The 20,119-nt window shown below is 36.4% G+C and overlaps 2 protein-coding genes and 1 pseudogene across 3 annotated transcripts in view; 2 read left to right on the top strand and 1 right to left on the bottom strand.

The window, feature by feature from the left end:
• Positions 1-768: 768 nt before the first annotated feature.
• LOC106171027 (hippocalcin-like protein 1 pseudogene) lies at positions 769-3,941 on the top strand (annotated as a pseudogene).
• LOC106174991 (box C/D snoRNA protein 1-like) lies at positions 2,371-9,261 on the bottom strand. Of its 2 annotated transcripts, none has more exons than XM_013556787.2 (8): positions 9,053-9,261; positions 7,656-7,834; positions 7,263-7,348; positions 6,885-6,988; positions 6,608-6,676; positions 6,048-6,209; positions 5,222-5,346; positions 2,371-4,799 (listed from the first exon to the last, which is right to left on the bottom strand). In XM_013556787.2, exons 1-8 carry the CDS (start codon positions 9,085-9,087, stop codon positions 4,621-4,623), a joined length of 939 nt encoding a protein of 312 aa, XP_013412241.2. In that variant the 5' UTR covers positions 9,088-9,261; the 3' UTR covers positions 2,371-4,620. The 2 variants fall into 2 exon arrangements, with proteins under 2 accessions (XP_013412241.2, XP_086864483.1); XM_087008357.1 differs by having other exon boundaries at positions 7,656-7,828.
• Position 9,262: 1 nt separating this feature from the next.
• Positions 9,263-20,119, top strand: part of LOC106174988 (gamma-aminobutyric acid type B receptor subunit 1) — a 37,251-nt gene continuing 26,394 nt past the window's right edge. Inside the window, exon 1 of the mRNA XM_013556783.2 lies at positions 9,263-9,999. Within this exon, the coding sequence (XP_013412237.2) occupies positions 9,547-9,999 (453 nt within the window). The 5' untranslated portion in view covers positions 9,263-9,546. The remainder of the gene's footprint in view (positions 10,000-20,119) is intronic.

Genomic DNA, 20,119 nt, shown 5'->3' with positions numbered 1-20,119 from the left:
GAAAACGTTTAAACCAAGAAAATGCGTTTCATGGCGCTTTCCCCGCCAATATGGGCACTTCTTATCCCTTTAAATGAAATAAAAACAACACCTTAAAACGCTGTTCGAATGTGCATTTCTCCAGGTATATTGTTGAAAAATGCTCTCGTAATGCATGTGGTTTATCTGATTTGTTAAATACATGTGTACATATCGACAAGAATGTATTACATATCAGTAGACTGTAATACATTCTTGATATCGGATGTATAGATTAAAGACAGTATTATAGTTACTCTTATCGGTGTTATATATTTGTAGACATCTGAATCAGATCTGCGATGTACGTGGAAAAAGACGCATTATCTTGTCTGGGAGCTGTAATATAAAAGGTCGAGGAAAGATTTGCAGTACATAAAACATAAATCATTTGTTTACATCCCCTTTTCGGTCACCGGCCTCAAGTTTTATAGTGCAGAATGTTCCTCACCTTCTGATGGCGTCAGATAAATTGTAACCTGGGTTTGTGGCTTTGCTTTGTCGAAACTATAAGCGAGTTTTGTGATAAATCAAAGGTAGATTAGTTATTAAAAAAAGCTCAAAACATACAAAATTATTATTATATTTATTATTATTTTTTTATTATTAGGTTATTTGTAAAACTATATGTAGTTGGTCAGGGAACATGATCATATATAGAAACTAGCGTGTCATTGGTGGCTTGGTGAGATAAGATAATCCCGTGATATGAAAAGAGATGAAATACTAGTCGGGCGGTACTGTGGCACGCAATAGGGCCATTTCACTTCCAGCGTGCGGTGCACCCACACTCGTGTTATTGTGCCTGGTATTTTACATATATGTTTAATAATATTTAGACATTATAATACATGAATCGTGCTGATCGTGGATGCTGAGACAGAGTATTAATTTTATAGGACATTTAACATGTAGATGAGCCGGAGCTTTAGTCATTACGTCCCTGGGCGCGAGGAACGCCAGAAAATAAGCAGGTAAAATCAAATCTTAAACGGGGAGGAATTGGGTAAAGGAATTCATTTTTAGAAGACTTGGGTTAAGAGGAAAGAACGGAATAGGAGAGTTGTGAGTATTTGGACATCGTTTTGGCCTTAAATGAAACCGTGGTGCGACCTATGCCATATTGACCATGAGGAGTATGCGTAACAAAGGCTGTGCTTTATGCGTAAACCCTTCGTCTGCATTGAAGTGCCATATGTAATAACTGACCTGCGGTGCGGTGCAGAGTTGAATGGGAGAAAGGACGTACATGATACCAACGGACGACCAAGGACAAAATATTTCAATCTTACATGTGCCTCGACAAAATGGGCAACTCGAGATCTAAGAACAGAATCTCCAAAGAAGATTTACTCTACTTGGCCAAACACACCCAGTATGACAAGAAACAAATCAGGCAACTGCACAAGAGTTTTTGGGAGGAAAATCCATCTGGGACATTGAGTCGGGGAAAACTAATGCACATTTTCTCGTGCATCAATCCGACGATCGACGCAAGGAAAGCGGCGGATTTCTACGAGCATATTTTCAGAGCTTTTGACGCCGATAGAAGCGGGGACATCAACTTCCGCGACTATCTGCTCACCATAAGTATCACTTCTTCTGGGGACCTCCAGAATAAGCTCAGCTGGACCTTTTCTATGTGTGATATCGACGGAAACGGTATGATAGGCAAGAAAGAGATTCTCCACATTATGAGAGCCGTCAGTAAAATCAGTCGCAAAGAGGGCGATATTGATTATGTGACACCAGAAGAGTGCACTGACCAAATATTCAGCAAAATGGACCTTGATGACACCGGAGATCTCACCAAAGAAGAGTTTATTAATGGATGCCTGAAGGACGAGTTCCTGTGCCGCATGTTGAAGGCCGACGTCATGGGGCCTTGATTTTCAATCATCTTCAGCCTGTCAGGAGGATTATTGCGTACAATACTAGATTAACTACCACGTCACATTTACGGCGATATTGCTCATACTTTGAAGCAGCCGTAGCAGCGCATAATAGGTATCATTATTGCATGAATTATCACGGTAGAGACAAGATGTGCTAAAACTTTCTGGCACGTTATAATTACCAGCAGGGCCTAATTTACATAAATTGATGTGGCACACCTGACATTTTTGTGAGATATATTTTTACTACCAAATCCAAGTTCAGCGAAATACTTGCACATTTAGCTTACAGTCAATCATTTGTAGCTGAAAAAAGGTTTGTTCTTTTACTGTACATCTTCCCGTTCACATCAACAAAGTCCTTTCTACCACAAGCAAGCCAGGGTCGTTTCTGCCGTTAGCAATTACTCACAAGAGAGCACGTCATTCTGGAGAGTCTCTTCTGTAGAATTCTGAATGCGATCGAGGCTCCCTGTATGCAAGCCGTAATACGTGACATTAGCTAAATTATTCGAACACGAACCAGGAGGAAAGTACGGGCGTTCAGAGGATTCCTCTGATACCAATCCAGAGAACTATTTTTATCAGAAAAACGCAGAAAAATAAGGCATATTGCATATCACTTCATATCTTAGTTCATTCATTTATTGATGAGTGGAAATAAATTAGTTGTCTGCAAGGGTTGATAGCAGGAGCGGTTTAATGACCGCCACAAAGAAATAAAATAAATGACAATAGAGCAGAAAGACGGGGACCACGCCATTGAATCACGTAACTAAAACACGTGGGTCGAGCACAGGATGAGACAAACGACACCTCCACAGGACGTACGTGTCAAGTAAAAATAATGATCTGCCGTTACTGACAGTTTTTCATAATTGAACTCATTCTTCACATTAAGATAAATGAAGACGGGGCCGTTTAAACATATCATTTTGTGACAAGCAGCATTTTATATATTAATCATGCGAAATGTTTATGATTTTTTGTAAATTAAACGTCTTACTGGTATAATATGCAAAGTTAATCACTGTGTTGGTTAAAAAAGAAAGCGTCTGCCATAGTTTGGAAGGTGTCACTCGAGGATTTCGCTAGACTGTCCACTCAGAGGTGCCTGAGGTACACGTAAGATAGTATCATCTCACACTCACCATCATCCTTTTGTCGGTGAAAGGGGAAAAAGTCAACAAAGAGATAGCTTGGCATATATTTTGATGTTTGTGTCGATAGTCGTCATAGATAAGCATACGTGTATGTCAATGTTAATTATTGCTAAGGCGTTTGGTGGGTCTTAAAAGTCTATATTATTAAGTGGTAGCAACAAAATTAAAAGGTAGGCTACTTCGTTTTAGTAAAAGCACCACAAATGCCATACAGAAATATAATGTTTGTGATTATGAAATTGTGTATCTGAAAGTTTGATAATTTTTGACCGTTGAAAAGATCGGGTAATTACCGCAAGTCGACCTGCCGAGATGGGTGGTACCACGTCAATCCAACAAGACCGGACATAAGCTAGAATCTATCAAACTAGAAACAATAACAACCTGCAACCAGTCCACTTCACTCACTGTAAGTCCCACGAAACAAAGTCCTTTCAGTTTCAGTGCACCAAAACGATATTGTGATAAGAGTAATTTATCGACATCTTCATTGCCAATGTAGAGATATTCAAGATAGGAGGGAACAAAAGCGGCACTTACCTAGGCTGTGGACGACAATAGTTACCTTGATGCAACTAGACCGTAAACAATGTGAACCTCTTTTCCCACCAAGTGATTTCACTAAGAGAGTGACCAATCCCCTTTCATAACACGAGGGCGAGTAACACACAGGTTACAATACAACTAGATCAAAGACAGCTCATGGCCAAAACGAAAAACATCACATGGTTCATATTTCCTACAATGGCGTTTTTGATAGATTTCTTTCGTTTTTGCAAATCTCCAATTACATAATTATTAATTTAATTTAATACCGGAACTCACTGTCACAGTACGGAGTGCATAAATCTAACAAAGAATCAATTTAGCAATTAAAAAAAAAAGAAAAAAAATCTATCGCTTAAAAAATTTCTGTGGATTTCATGTTCAATGTTAACTTTGGAATTTCACGTTCTTTTATTTGGCTTCTGTTTCTTTTTCCTTTTACAAGTTCTGATGAAACAGGAGGCTTAACTGACCTCCATATGTAGAATTGCAGTTATGGCAAATTTTTCTGCAGGAAACAAAGTCAAGTCATGAACAGAAAAGTTTTGTTTATAATAGCGAGATATTTTCATATTACATCTCCTGCCAGCAACTCTTGTTGGTGGTCTTTTTCTAGAGTCCTTGAAACTGCTGTACTTCTGCTGTGAGAAATGAGGCACCATGCTAATACAGAGCAACTAAAACAGCACTGTGTGTAGATATACTACAGTTTTACATGTGGTGCTTTTAAGAGAAATAGGCACAAGGGCAGTTGTTTCAACACGGATTATTAGCAAACTTGTTTGCATTACAGTGTTGCATATAAATTATAGATTAGGTAACTAGTATTAAACTTGCTTCTCTCACATTCTGTTCACTGTCCAGTCTCAATCATCAGACCCATCAGGCTTATTTGAAGATACCTAAAAGTACTTCTTCCAAGGCTGATTTGCAACATTTAAGATGCTTTAGTTTAAATATGCACATCAAACTGAATGCACTTTGCTGACCATAAATTATCAGTCTGGATTAATATTGTCTGTGCAGTTTGTTTCTTCTGTCTCATTAATGATACTGGTATCTTTTGTTCTCTCCTCAGCAGATGCAGCTTTCTCTGTCGCTGCAGTACTGGCTTCATCTTCATCACTTGATACACTGCTGTCACTGCTACTGTCACTGCTGCTGCTGTTACTGTTGTCTGTTTATAATGGAGAGAAAAATGTCCATTAACAGGAATAATAATAATAATAATAATAATAATTTTCTTTATTAGTTCAAGCCAGTTTTTACAAAGGCTATGACTAACATAAGTAAGGTAATTATAAAAGTAAATATTTAGTGTATATACTTAATTATTAAATTAAGCTACACAACCAGTAATGCATATTCAAGACTGATAATTATGATAATAAGTTTTTACAGAGAGGAAATTAATATTATCTGACATATTGAATTAAGCTTGTTAAGTTGCAACCATACTTATAATACAAATATCTCTACAATTAGGAGGGCTACGTTAATACTTTTAATCTAATCCGTAATCAAGATTATTTTCACTATCTCTGAATGAAAACAGTCTGTTCTATATCTTGACAAAACTGATGTAAACAATTCACTCACCCTCTCCAAGTATTGGGTATATTTTAGGCTGACTCTGCAACAGGACAAACACCGTAGGGTACTCCACAATCAGCTTCCCTTTAAGATTCTCGCACAGAGTTTTGTCTAAACACAATTTGTGATATCTGAAATAAACAGAGACCCTAGTTTTTTATGTGATGAAGACTGGCTCTTATTCTTGTCTTATTTTTCAACAATGAAAACCAAAATACAAACATGCAACTGACGTTAGTATTACACAAGGTCATGATATGTTAGATATGTTAAGTGGTGCAAGCTGGAACTCGTGTAAAATTGTTAAAGAACCACCCTTTATGTCCAGAAGGATACAAGTAGGAAAGTTCACATAACACAGAGTGTATAGTTGGAAAGCTGAGGATAATGTTTTATTCACCCAAAATAAGACTGACACTCTCAGTCATTTTCATGCAATCTAAAGTGTGAACTGATGAATGCTATCTTTCCTTTTCAACCTTCTGCTATTGCAAGTACTATGTGAATGGGCTTACTGGGAGGCAGTCTTCAAAATTGAAAAACAAAATAAAACGAAACAAAAAAACAAAACAAGAAGATGTAGTCTCCTAGAGAAATGTAACACCAAACAAGTAACTCTTAGTGAAGTTTGAAGATTTTTCTTTGTTTACCAAACAGCAAAATTTAATGCATTTTAATATATATTAAAATTTCCGATGCATTTTGTATCACAGTTACATGTCAACCTCACGTTACATTATCTATTCAAAAACACCATGCGGATATATTTAGTAGATAAATTTCCGAATTCTGATAGGAACAATTTCCAGCCATCTGCATGGTATACATGTACCTGACAGAATTAGCTGGTCTCCCTTCTACCTTCATGACCAGTGTAAGACTGTCCACTCCTGCTCTCTCATACTGTCTAAGCTTATGTCTCACCACAGGGTCTGCAACCCCTGGGGTCAGGTACTTCCCCAGGAGAGATCTCAAGGTCTCAATGTCACCAGCTCTGGAAAAAAAGATGAATATGTGTTGATGATTATCACACCTAAGGCCTATTATATCTATTTTAATTATTTTTCTGGCATATATTTCACTTACATTTTGGGCATGCAGTGTATCATTTTTTTGTTAACTCTACATGTTTGTGATGCACCTCCTTGCCTGAATGACTGTCCACTATATTTTCACACTTGCACGCATGCATGCACGCACGCATGCGCGCACACACACACACACACACACACACACACACACACACAGAGACAGATTTATGCAGGACTAATGCCAATGGTCAGTCTGAAACAGAAAAAGAAAACATTCTGCAAAACATGGGTGAGTGTTTATACACTACAATATACAGGACTGTAACCGCATTCAAAACTGTCCACATGCCATGATTGTTACCTCTTATCCCTATACTTGGCTTGTGCAGCAGGAAACACCCACTCTAGTGTCCACATGATGGTTTTGGTTCTGAAGATATACGACACAGTATAACAATCACTGCACTGACTGAAGTACACTCTTATTTCCACAGTCACTAGTTGCAATGAAATTATTTAATCATTCATCTTGTAACTGCCCCTATGCAAAATGTATGCTAGTACTTCACATTAAAACAAATATGTCTGTATGAAAATAATATTATGAAAGAAAAAATAAAAACTAAATTCATCCATACCTCTCTTGAAAGAATGTGGAATTGAGTTTTCTTTTTGTCATCCCAATAGGCAACAGTTTCAAATGGATTCCCCTCTGTCTGCTTTGATTAAGAACTCTTTTAAGCTGAAAATTATTGAGAATCATTACAATTTAGGTCTGTTTCACAATTCATCTCTAATTACAGGTTCATTCTTGTACGGAATTTATTAGTATCTCAGTTCTGTAATGAAAAAGTGTCGACAGTGTAGATTAAATGAATTTTTATTTTCTATTGAGGGCATTCCTCTAATCTCCCTATTTTACAGGGGTGTCAATCAAATATGAAATATACAATACCCAAAAGTTTTCGAAGAGCAAAATCCTTGTTGTTATTTTACAGTTAAGTGCAGTAACTTACATATCTAGGCACTTCTCTTCGCCGTGCTATTGTGTCTCTTCTGGCTGTGTCAGATTTGCGGTCTGCATCTTCTAGAAATCTGTAATCTGCAACAAATGAATTTTGAAAATGTTAAGTATGAAAGATCTAAATTTGAATGGTCTACAGGTGTGATTAACACCAAACAACTCATGCCAACATACTGAACAAAACAGCAAGGCAAATTTATACAAGTTTGGAAATGTTGCATATACAAGACATCCAATCCAAAAGACCTAAAAACCTATCTTTAAACATGTCCTTTTTTTTATATCTAAATATTAATTTCTTTACTGGCAGACTGCCTCCCTCTCCAAACATTCATAGCAAGTATAAAGGTACACCAAACAAAACACATGCTCTGTATCCTCTTACCACTGAGCAAATTCAAGTCTGTGAAATCTTTCATTGCCACGTAAGCTGTCTTGTCCCTGACCCCACTACAGTCCTGCCTCAGCTTGTGCTGCTTCACACAAGGTAAAGAACATGTCCTGATGGCACAGCGAGGACACTTGTACTTGGCAGCTAGCTGTGCACATACCTCACACCTGAAACTAAATATACCAATTATAAGTGAATGACAACAGTTTACTGTGATCATTTCAAAAACAGCATAAAAAGTATGTGTAACTGATATGAAAATAAACCAGTTATTTTTAGATATTTGAATTAAGAATTGAAGGCTCAGTATTAGGTGACATATGGTGCAAATATAAAGACTTCTGCATTGCAGTGAACATCTGTGATCCATCACCTCTAACACAATACGCACACTGAAGACTAAAAGAGCATGTACATTGAGAAGAGCCGAGGTCGATGTCAATGCCAATGAGAGACTATGAAAGGATTACGTGATCTTCCTTTCATGTTGGTCCGTCATATTTAGGTCTCGGCCTTGCTAGACCTTGGCTCTTCTCAATGTGAATGCTCTCTAAAAAAAAAATTACTGGCTCAAATCAATTAAGGAGTTGTACATTTTACAACTGTTTGCTCACACCAAGACTGTTAATTGTAGCTTTTAGATTTCAGATGGTCTTAATCCTTAACTGACTTCCATAAGCTAGCCTTTGGCCTGCATGACTTGAGAAGAAATGTTCTAGAAATGGTCTGCTTCCAAGGAGAGCTATTTTATTGATTGCACAAAAATGGATGGACAGCAATCTACTGTATTTCTCCTCAATTGTAATTAAGATTTGCTGAATTATTGTCACTCAGTGTTCAACTCTATTTAGTTTACCTATTTTGTGATAAATTCTTAGCTACAGCAGTAGGACAATGTTTAGGAGGTGGAAATCAAGTGGGTTAACTTTTGACTCATTTTAAGTAATTTATGGTGTTACTAAAACTTGAATAATTTTAGATCTACTCCCGTAAACTGAGGTCCCAAAAATCAAATGGTATATTCACAAACAAATATGCAGCTGCCTCTGTATGATTGTATCATATTTCAAATTTATATCTTTATTGGGAAAATTTGTGGGCCCTAATTATTTTACTGCCTTTTAACCGTAAATTCTACAACATCATAAAACCAGTAAAATTGGATGTACAATGTAGGTACTAATGTCCATTACCACACTTAGGTGTCTGTGGAATGGAAATTACGGGGAAGGAGAAAATGAACAATCTGATAAAAGTGATGCAGAGTCACACTGCTACAATTAAATTGCCTGGTACATGTTGAACGCAGCCAACGAGCTAGCCAAGCCGAGCGAGATTGAGGTGGATGTTTTGGCATTTGTGTTAAAAAAGACAAATAATATACAACAAACCTGTGTGCATTTGGTTCCTCCCTCTCCTCTTCCATATGAATATGTTAAATCTGCCTAAAATAAAACTAAAAATCGTCGTATTTTGCTCCTGCACGTGGACTTCCGTGCATGTGCATGTGTACTTACACACCTTTTGATGACGTCGCCGGAAGTGTCAATCACTAATCCAAATAACCACCTTTCAATGACGTATTTCGCAAGCACCTGTCAGATTGATTATGGTTACTCAAGCGAAGGCGGGCGGAATTTAACTCCAAAAAGCACGCGCACCGTAAAAAATATGTTGTAAGTCACAATCTGGAGGTTTGACTGTGTTTTGCATCAACTGACTACTCAGTGCTTGAATGGAGATGAACTAGAGCCGCTGATTTGATGCAAAGAAATCCACTTGAAATAAGTAACGTCGGGCCTGGTCTAGGGCTTTGAAGCGAGCAGTAAGTCGTGTTTTACAAACACCTCGGGAACATTAACACTTAGGATTATCGACCAACCAAATGGCAGTAATCATGACAAGATACCGTACAGTGTCAAGGATAATTCTTGTAACTCTGTTGCTGTTTGCCATTTCGGTCGGCAAAGGAAAGAATCAGAGCGGATTTGGCAACCTTTCTGGTCATAATTTCCAGTCGCCGGACAACTCTATACCGACCACCCCGGGTTCATTTTTGACCTCCATGGGGCCTGTGTTGACACCGAATGGGACACCCAATCTAACAGACACTACACAATATAGCCTTGAGAGACAGTACCATCAATATATCGCCCCTCCGTCAGGTAGCAGTGATGGTCGGGTCCTGCTGCACATCGGTGGGTTGTTCCCGATGTCCGGGGACTGGGCAGGAGGGCAGGGCTGTGAGCCCGCTGTCTACATGGCCCTCAGGGACGTGAACAACAGGACGGACTTGTTGCAGGGATACAGACTCGTTGTAACATTCAAGGATAGCAAGGTACTTGTATAGCTGTGTGTTTATGTTATTGAACACAGTGTAGAAGTGTTATGACAGGTGGTATTACAGGTATATGATGGATATGCTGCTGGGCGGGGGGGGGGGGGGGGGGTCTTAACTACTTCATTGCAGTCAGCCTTGGTACTTGTAAAAAGGCAGATCTAGAATTGGCATAATACAAATTTATATATTGTGCACACAGACTTGCCGCCCCCAATAAAAATGTTACTCTGAAATCACATAATCTTATCCATTCAGTACAGTATGCTGTTTCAGGTGTCAATGATTATAAATTCTGGTTTGTCTAGATGGTGGGTATATGGATTAATTTTGCTCCCTGCACTTCTTGAAATCCAAGGTTCACATATACTGTACCAGTATTGATGAAATGATGTCTTGATATATATTTAGTAACATTTAGACCCCTAGCTGTTGCACTAGAAAGCTTTTTTTTTTCTAAAGGATATGCTTTTCATCCTTATAGAGAATGACCATTTCTGCACTATAGATGTTTACTATAATATTTTTTTTTATCCTTTTCACCCATCCTCAACTTCTGAGGGCCTAAATAACCTATTCTGAATTTCTAGATAGGATCATATTACTAGTAGATTTCTGGAGCAGTATTGCCAGTAAAGCTGTATTTTTAACCTGTTTTTTTTCACATGTAGAACTTAATGAGAGTTTGCACAATGTGTGAGGAAAATTCTGAACATCCAAACCTGCTATAAAATTCTATTACAATTGACTCAATGCACAAAATATGTGTTAAACAAAAACATATTACATGCAGTTTTTATATAAACTCAGAACACTGATACTGGATTTAATTAGCAATGGGAAATATTTACAATGAAAAAAAATCCAAAAAAAGTGTGTTTTAACTCATTAATTTAGATTTGGCTAAAACTTAACTTTGGTATGGCAGTTTTTTTCATAAAGTGTGCTGAAATACAAATAAATATAGCTCAATAAGTTTACTTTTTGCTTATGAAATTTTATTAGTTGTGCACTATGGGGCTATTCAATGTTGAACATTTTAATAATACACCTATGAAAAGAAATAGAAAATGAATGTCACCATCAATTCAGTTTTAATACCATTTTGATTACCAGTATCTATATTTTTTATTGAAGTCTCCTATTTATTTGAAATTATCAGGAGCATTTTTTTCTCATCAGTTGTAGTTCCATTGATTAATGTTTTATTCGATGTATCGGTACTGTCGCACTTTATGAGGTAGATTTGTGATGCCTTGAGCACTCCATGTAGCTTGGCAGCTTTTCATATCCTGATCCATTATTTTAGTCTTTGCCAAGATCTGCCAGAGACAATAAAGTTCAGGATTTATCTGTTAATAAAAGCACAGATAGAGCAGAAGAGAGTCTAAGAGCCATTGAAATGTCAAACAATTATGAACAGTCTAAAACGGAAGAACACTTATACACAAATGAGAAAGAATGACATTGTAAGTTGAGGAAAAAATCGACCAAAGACAGAATTTGTTCTGATATTAATTGAAATAGCAGATGCTTTTCATGATTGATATACCTTATATAAAAACTCCTTCTTTAGCTGATTATTGAAATATTGTATGTAGAAAATCATTTTATATAGAGCGGTAACTGGGAAAATATTTTGATTTGGAGTCATTCCAAGTATTTTCACATTTTTTTTATATTCTTTTACTCTCTGGAAAAACTTTTTGATTATACAAAAATTGTGTCTCCCACTTTCAACATTTATTAATAAGAAATAGCAGTTTTAACAGACTTGCAACAATTCTACCAATAGACTGACTGTGTATTTTGAAAATCCACCGAAGCTAATTTTGTGATCAAATCACTGTTTAATTATAATTACTTAAAGTTTCACTACAGAAAATTTCTTAGCCCCAGATGGTAGTTTATTTCTGCCCTTCATCAGAATATTCTCACTCTTTGAGATAGGTAGATTGAGAAAAGAAAGCAGCCAGGTCAGAGCTTAATACAACCAAGCAGCTTCTTGTGATAAGTAGAACTTCTTTGCAGCGTTTGCTTAACTGATCAATCAGAGCGTATTTGATGAGAACTGGAGCTTTTTTGATGATAATGCCTGCGCTCACTTGTTTTATTGACCCACTACTTATATTGCTAAGGGTCATTTGTACTTGTATTTTTCAGAGCTGATAAAATATGGAACCAAACGTATTCCATTCTTTAAATATTTGCACAGCTATGCAATTCCAAAAGTGATCAGTTTTATTCATTTTCTCATTGGAAACTACAAAAGAATTGAATTTGGGTTAATCATGAAGGCATTGAACAGTTTTCTGTTTCTTAAAATAATCTGTACATATAAATTAAAAGACTGCAGACTGCATACAGTTTAAATCAAAAATGTATATTAAATATAAAAAAATACAATTGTGGTTCAAATTTAATTTGGAATTCATTTGTCGTTAATAATAATGTCAGTGTCAGTCTTCTTATTCCACGGAACACAGTATCAGGAGATCACTATCAACTGTCCAATGGCTCTGTTCTGATCACCTCTCTGTATTGCCAGTCTTCATTTCTAAGGGACATCTTTGACCAGATCCGTCACTGGACTGTGTTATGAACTGGCCTTAGTCTATGGCCACAGTCAGAACTGTGGATTAACTAGTCCGAGGGTCAAATATGACGACCCACTACAAAGCTTGCCATCTAATACCCTAATAGACGCTGAATAGTATTCAAGTCATGTGGGTAGGCCATATTTGACCCTGGGACTTGTAAGTCTGCCGTTCTGAATGGGGCCTATGTCACTATCCATGTGAATTGTTCATCGCTCTCCCATGCCAGTAGTTCATCTGTTAGCTGTAAAGATGATGTGATGGTGTAATCTAGCTTAAAGTTTTCATCTAATTAATAGATTATATGATGTGTGTTTCTGCATGCATGGACATACATATACAAGTGATATATTGTATTTTCTTTCTTGACTGACCTTGCCTCCCATTCTGAAAATTTTAGGCTTCTTACAAACTTGCTGCAAACTTGACATCATTACTGGTATGCTTTCACAAATTTACAGCAACAGTTTTTTTCTTGGTAACTCTTAATTTGCTGGAAACTTTTTGTTTTGCTAAGGGAAATCATTTACGATATGTTAGCCTGATCTCCTGAGGTTTTCTCCGTAATGGCCAGAAAAGCTCCAGAGGTAGAATGTCTTAACAACTTCTTTTAAGACAAATTAAGTTAATGTTGTCAAGGGATACAGAACTGCTAGAACATTAACACCAAGCCTGGCTTTACTGTCTCAGGTGGTTTACAATGATGAATCCAAGTGTTTCTGGTTTATGTCAAATTATTAAGGCACTTATGTACAATGTCAGTTCTTTTAAACACATTGACATGAATGATGACAGTTTTTTTATTTGATTGCCCCTCATATCCATACTTTATTTTATTCCATTTACCACTTTTAAAAACCAAACTGGATTTCCTAGGCCTTATCTATTTATGGTCATCGACATCCTCTTGCACTCAATGCAACATAATATTTCATCTTAACAATTGTGGGACAAATTATATCATTTATTATAAAACTGGTTGAATGATGCAGCCTTTTTGTGATTTAAAATGATCTATTCTGCTCACATAGCGTTGAAACCAAGCGCTGCTGAATGTAGAAGAGCTCCATTTGGACTAATGTGAAGTTTGTATAGCTGAAGACACAGCTTGCTGATGAATGAACTTATTATGACGTGATGATGACTTCAGATGATATATTACACAGTGGCCACCTGTCTTGTAAAATCACATGTGCATGGGTGGATTGAGGCCATCGTCTGGGCCTTCTGGAAGACAGTCAGATTGAAATTTTTCTGTTGGAAGATGGTCAAAAATGGAGGATGGATCAACAAAAATAATTTGGAAGACTCTCAGAAAAAAATATCTCTGGATCCACCCCTGATGTGCTCTATCAAGAAGTGGGAATGGGCCCCTTGTTCAGCTTTACATCATTGTTCGACAATGAAGTTCATGTAATACTGATTTATACATGGCAACAAAAGTACATAAGCAATCTGAGTTTTTTCCTTTCCTTTTTTTATAGATTATGAGATTTTGGCATATGATGCTGCTGAAACAATAGCAAAAATTACACATTTTTATATTCCAGTTTATCAACAGGCTGATACCAGTTTAGCCAACAAATCCCAAAGTGATAAATATAATATTAGGTGGTCAGCCTATTGGGACATGGAATTTGGTTAGGTAAATGGGGGAAATTCAGTCCATATAATGATATACTCATATACTGTAATACATATACTTATACATGTACTACTGCCATTTTGTAAAGTTTAACACCCCATTTCCATAGATTTTTAGATCGATCTATCCCTGTGGGGAGTCTCACTAGATTACTGTCAGCTTGGCCAGCTTAAGCGTCTGTCCCGCCTACTAAAAGCTGTAAGGGGGTAATTAACTATGGTGCCCGCTCGGCTGACTGCAATTTAGCATGAACTCCCAGGGAGTTAGTTCGATCTAAAACTTAATCTTTAGATCAATCTAAATCTCTGGGAAAGCACCCTAATGGTAGCATGCAAACCTAGATCTTTATCAAAAGTTGCTGTAGGATTTAAGTAAATTTAGATTGCCAGAACAGGAAAATTTTGTGTCGCTCTCTCAAGAATCTTTGGAAGTGGAGAGCTCCCCTCTTATTATTTTTTGCTCAAAGAGAAAATAACAGTAATGCTCTTGGGTCTGTTACAAATAGATCAATGCTTTTACTCAGTATCCTAGATCTACTGTATAGGGTTTAATTTTTTTTGCAGGAAAAAAAGGATAAAGGGTTACTAGAAACACAACATTTGTCATTTGATGAAATGATTAATGTTTTATGTCTTTATTAGTAAGATCAATAATTGTATTATCATAGTTCCATGACAGCAATCCAAAACATAATTGACTTACGTAGTATGATCATTCTTGACTTTTTGTACTTCCAGGTAAAATTCAATGAATTGTGACATCAAATGTAAAATCTGTATAGATAAATTATATGACATTAAGTTTACTGTTTTTTTAAAATTTTTATATGAAGCTAAATACAGTATTCTAATGTCCATACATGTAGGAGTGTCTTATGGATTTGAACGTATTCTATCCAAATTTCTGACAGATTATAAACAATGTACTGTATATAACAAGTGTTGTGTTAGCATTGGCCAAATTGAATGTATGACTGTGTTTGCTGTTTCCCCATCTTTGTACTGCATAATTTAAGTCATCTGATTTCACTAAGAATTGTACTTGCAAAGGTGATTTTAATTCACATAAAACAACTCACTTACAAGTAAAGGTATACTGTGCTTCAAAATGCCTTAATGTCATATTTTCTATCATGTCCATATTTCCTTTTTTTTCCAGTTCAGACCTTAAAATGATAAAAAAAAACCTAAAATGAAACAGAAGGTGGATGATATATTGATATTGATAATTTTCTTCTGAAACGTTTAGAAAGACATGTGGTCTATGTGGTTGTTCAGGCATTTCAAACCAAATCATTGAATTAGAAATGGTATAACACACTGAATTCAATGAAGTTTTTGCAGGAAAACCATGCATAGGATACCTTTAACCTGTTATCAAGTATACCTTCTTGCAGAACCTTACTAGTACTACATTGTAGTATCCCAGGGGCGGATCCAGAGATATTTTCTGACAGTCTTCCAAATTATCTTTGTTAATTCGTCCTCAATTTTTGACCGTCTTCCGACAGAAAATATTAGATACCCGTCAATGTAAACTTAAAAATTTGACCGTCTTCCGGAAGACCCAGAAGACGGCCTAAGGCTTCGTTCACATGCAATGTTTATTTTCTAAATTCTATTTTCTATTCGCGCTATCTTATGATCACAGTCTGTGCACTGAATATCCCGCCGCGTAATTACTGGCAGCGCGAGCCAGTTACTTATAGTAACTTAAAGTAACTGGCCCGTGCTGCCAGTAATTACGCGGTGGGATATTCAGTGCACAGACCGTGATCATAAGACATGCCGCAAATAGAAAATAGAATTTAGAAAATAGACATTGCATGTGAACGAAGCCTAAATCTGCCCCTGTATCCCAGATTCCTGAAATTATGATGTTGAACCCAGAGCATCATGATTAAAACCATGTATAAAAGTACTGCCAACAAGAGATTTTGTGAATGTTTAAGGAACTGTTCCCATAACCCTATCGTACTAGTTGGATCGATCTAACTCCTTGGGGATACTCGTTAAATTGCATTCAGTTTAACTACATGCCCCCTTGTAACTTAAAGTACAGAACTTGGGTAAAGTTGCTTTGCAAGGAAGCGTGCCAGAGAATTAAGCGCCTAAGCGCAAATTCCTGCTGAGGTACCAGTAGATCTATCCAGTTGGCATGATAAGGTCATGGAAATGCAGTCTAAGACAAACTATAGTGTGACCAAGTCCTCTGATGGCTTACCATTGCAGTCAAATAATTATGTCAACAGCCCCTCCACATGGGTGACAATAAGCTATGTACACAAAGATTTGTTCATTTTTGCAAAATGAAAATGAACAGTTGTATTGCTCAACTAGAAGTAAGTTTCTCCTGGATAAAATGTGGATAGATGTAATACTGCCTTGAGTAACAAATCGATCTTCTTAATGAAACTGCCCACATGCTGGCCCAGATATCCTTGTGTATAATCATTGAAGTTTGGGATAGCCTGGGTAGGAATCCGCTGAAACCCTCATCATTGTAAATATGGCATTGATTTGTTTCTTCTCACAGTTTTCATTTTAATGGGCAGAACCATTCTTACTCTCTGTATAATGTAAGGTTCTATGGTTTTTGTCCTGGGACTTTGGTTATATGTCAGTTTTGTTTTAAAGTAAATAAATAAATAAATAAATAAATAAATAAATAAATAAATAAATAAATAAATAAATAAATAAATAAATAAAAATAAAATCAAATAAATAAAGAATCAACCAATTGGCAATAATAAAAGTATAAGTACTAGTGTCAGTATATGTAAATTAAAAAAAAAAAAAAAAAAAAAAAAAAAGATTTAATCAATTGGCAAATAATATTTACGGAAGATGTCACATGCTTTATTCAACATGACTTAATATTCTTATTTGCTATTAATGCCAGTAAAAAGAGCAGAAGAAATTTCACTTGGAAAAGCTGGCTCCTGTATTTGCATAAGGTCACCTGTGTGCTGCTGAGCCAATAATACAGGCACTTAACGTGAATGTATTTAAACATTGATGTATACATGCTACTTGTACATACAAATGCACATGAATTCATGCATGCACATGTGCACCCGCATTTAGACACGTTGCACAACCACCAGCTGTAGCTATTAGATACAGAAACACCCCATGATGTCTATTTAAGTTGCTGGTCCATCCTAGGATCCAAAATATTTTGGATCCTAGGTCCATCCTAGATGTGATGCCAACGTGTTCTAGAATAAATATTTAATGATTTAAGTAGGCTAGAGAAAGTACCTGCCGTTGATGGAGGTCGTAGGGTGCACTGACATCACCTGAACTGGTGTGGTGGCGAGGTGGAGAATCGCGGCTGACTTATCCAGATTGGGGTGCCCTCTACCAGGGACAAAGAAAGAGATTTTTGCTCAGAGATTTAATAATGATGTAATATTTATGCTAAAAATAATTTATATTTATATGGGACATTCCATTTAAAATCTCAATGCACCTTTCAATTTAAGAACTAAATGTTACAATAAATAAAGATTTTAAATTGACAAAATTGAGAGCTAAAATGGCAATATAAGACTTAATTATAAAAATTACACAAAGCTTATTAAAAAGACCCTAAAATTTTGATTAAGAAAAATCTGAAGGATAAAAAGAAAAAACTGAAACAAAAATTCTGCTTTATCAATCACTGTACATTATGATTACAATTACTATAATATTGTTCACATACATTTCTTTGGCTTATTCTGTGCACATTTCTGTAGCATTTAGTCAGCATTTTTGTATAGGATTCAGAAATGATGACACCATCCAACTGGCCCCTGGTGCACAGTAAAGTTGAGATATTGACATATTGCTGCATGTGCATTATTGTCCTTTTTTAAAATGTATTTTTGGTTTATAACAAATGACAAAGAGGAGAACAGCACTATGTTTTCAGTTGTTTGGACAGCAATTGCTGGTAGTACTAATATTTAAATTTATTCTGTTTTATATTTATAATAAATTCTTAAAGTTTTATGCAGGGCAAGTGAATTAAATTACTATGGTTGATGCACGTAGCCATGTACAGGAGTAGCTTAATACAACTGTCACTCTGTGACTCTGGCTGCTTGAACTATTCTTGGTTTATTTTGAGATTTAATGGCTAGGATGAATTCTTTGCACAGTGACAGTCATAATTGGGTGTTATAAGATGTCCTTGGGTTACCTTTTATTGGCAGGTTCATGGGCAGATAAGCTACGCAGATGATTCTCTAGTCCATTATACTTTGAGACATTTTCTGAAAATACATTACTTGAAGACATTTATCTTCCCCTTTGCTCCTAGTATGTTTAAGTTTTCTTTCATTATATGCATTGCCCCAGGGCCGTAACTTAAGTTGACAGAATCTGATTTAAGCCATCCAATCAAAAAACTGACCGCTGAATAACCCCTGGACTAGCCCTGCACGACTGATCGTCCAGTTAACTTCTGTACCCATAATTCTCTTATCCTTGAAATCATCCAAATTTAACATGGACTATTTGAAAGCAACATTCCCCAAGAGCGTTTTATCTGTTGTAATCATATTTGCTAGAACATTTTACTCAAGTAGATGATTTGGAGTAATGGACCGATATTGATTAGGCCCTTTTACCATTCGTTCACTGACATCCATGTTCCAGAAATGCACGAAATAAACTGTAGGCAGGAGCAGAGCTTATTGGGTCCTCCTGCTTCAATTATTCATGATGATGGCAAAGAGGATTTAAAGTCGACTCAGAGAGAGGGGAATATTGAAAGGGGGTGAGAAATCTTGAGGGATTTAGAATTGCAAAGTACCCAGAGTACCGGGTCTTTATTCTGTTTGACAACTTGGGTAAGTTGATTGATTCGCAGACATCTTGATGTGCTACAGTATCTACTGCCTTCTGTCGATAATCTGGCTATAATTGTGAAGAAATAACATCAGTGTATCATCTTATGGCTATTAAATAAGATTGGATGATATTTTATTTTTCATCTTTGAACAGAGATTTATTGTCTTGGATCAGGGTATCACAGTGGTCTTTGCTTTTACTTGTGATGTATTGACTAGCTTGAAGAAGATGTAAACTAAACAAGAAATTACCCAGGCTAGATGTATTACTTCAAATTGACATATTGTTGGGGTCCACATACAGAGTGGGAAAAAATGTGGGATCTAGAATCGAAGTTACAATCCATAATTATCCTCTCATGAAGTGGATCAGACTTGTACAGTATATTTGTATATCTTCTAGTATCCAATTTTCTGGGTACAACAATTGTGTGGTAACATCACTGCCTTAATTTTGCCCATATATATCAGATCTTTTATTTTTCAATAGTGAGGAATGCCATGAAAGTATAGGTGCAGTTGAACAAAAAAGTAGTCGTAAACTCAAATAAAAATTTGAAGATGAAGTGCATGATAAAATTTACATTTATAGTGATCAAGAGCAGGGCTGTAGCTAGCAATTTCACAAGAGGGAGGTGAGGGAGCTCTTTCTTTGAAAGAATGGGCTTTTTTAGCCTCTTAGTTGACCCAACTTTAAAAATGAAATAGAACCTGCTAGTAGATCAAATTTGTATTCAGAGTGGACCTGTTCTACCCAAAAAGGCAATTCTTTTGAACCCCCCCCCCCCCCAACTCCCTGCTGGGACCAATATTGGGAGTGACGTGAGACAGACAGGGAATCATACAGTCATGCAACTTCTCATGAAATATCATTGTCTCATGTCTCTGACAATACACGTGTAATCATAAACCATTCAGTGATTGGATGGAGACCACAATTATACAGACACTTTTGGTGCAAGTAAACACAGCAAGTTCATTTCTTGACTTCACCCTGCGCACGCAGTGACTTAAACATTTTCTATTCAAAATTAGGTT

This window comes from Lingula anatina, chromosome 3 (assembly GCF_051362555.1).
Source record: "Lingula anatina isolate TDL-2025a chromosome 3, LinAna3.0, whole genome shotgun sequence".
In the NCBI taxonomy this organism is placed as follows: domain Eukaryota; kingdom Metazoa; phylum Brachiopoda; class Lingulata; order Lingulida; family Lingulidae; genus Lingula; species Lingula anatina.
Note: the sequence above shows the minus strand (reverse complement) of the source record. Positions and strands in the feature narration are given on the sequence as shown.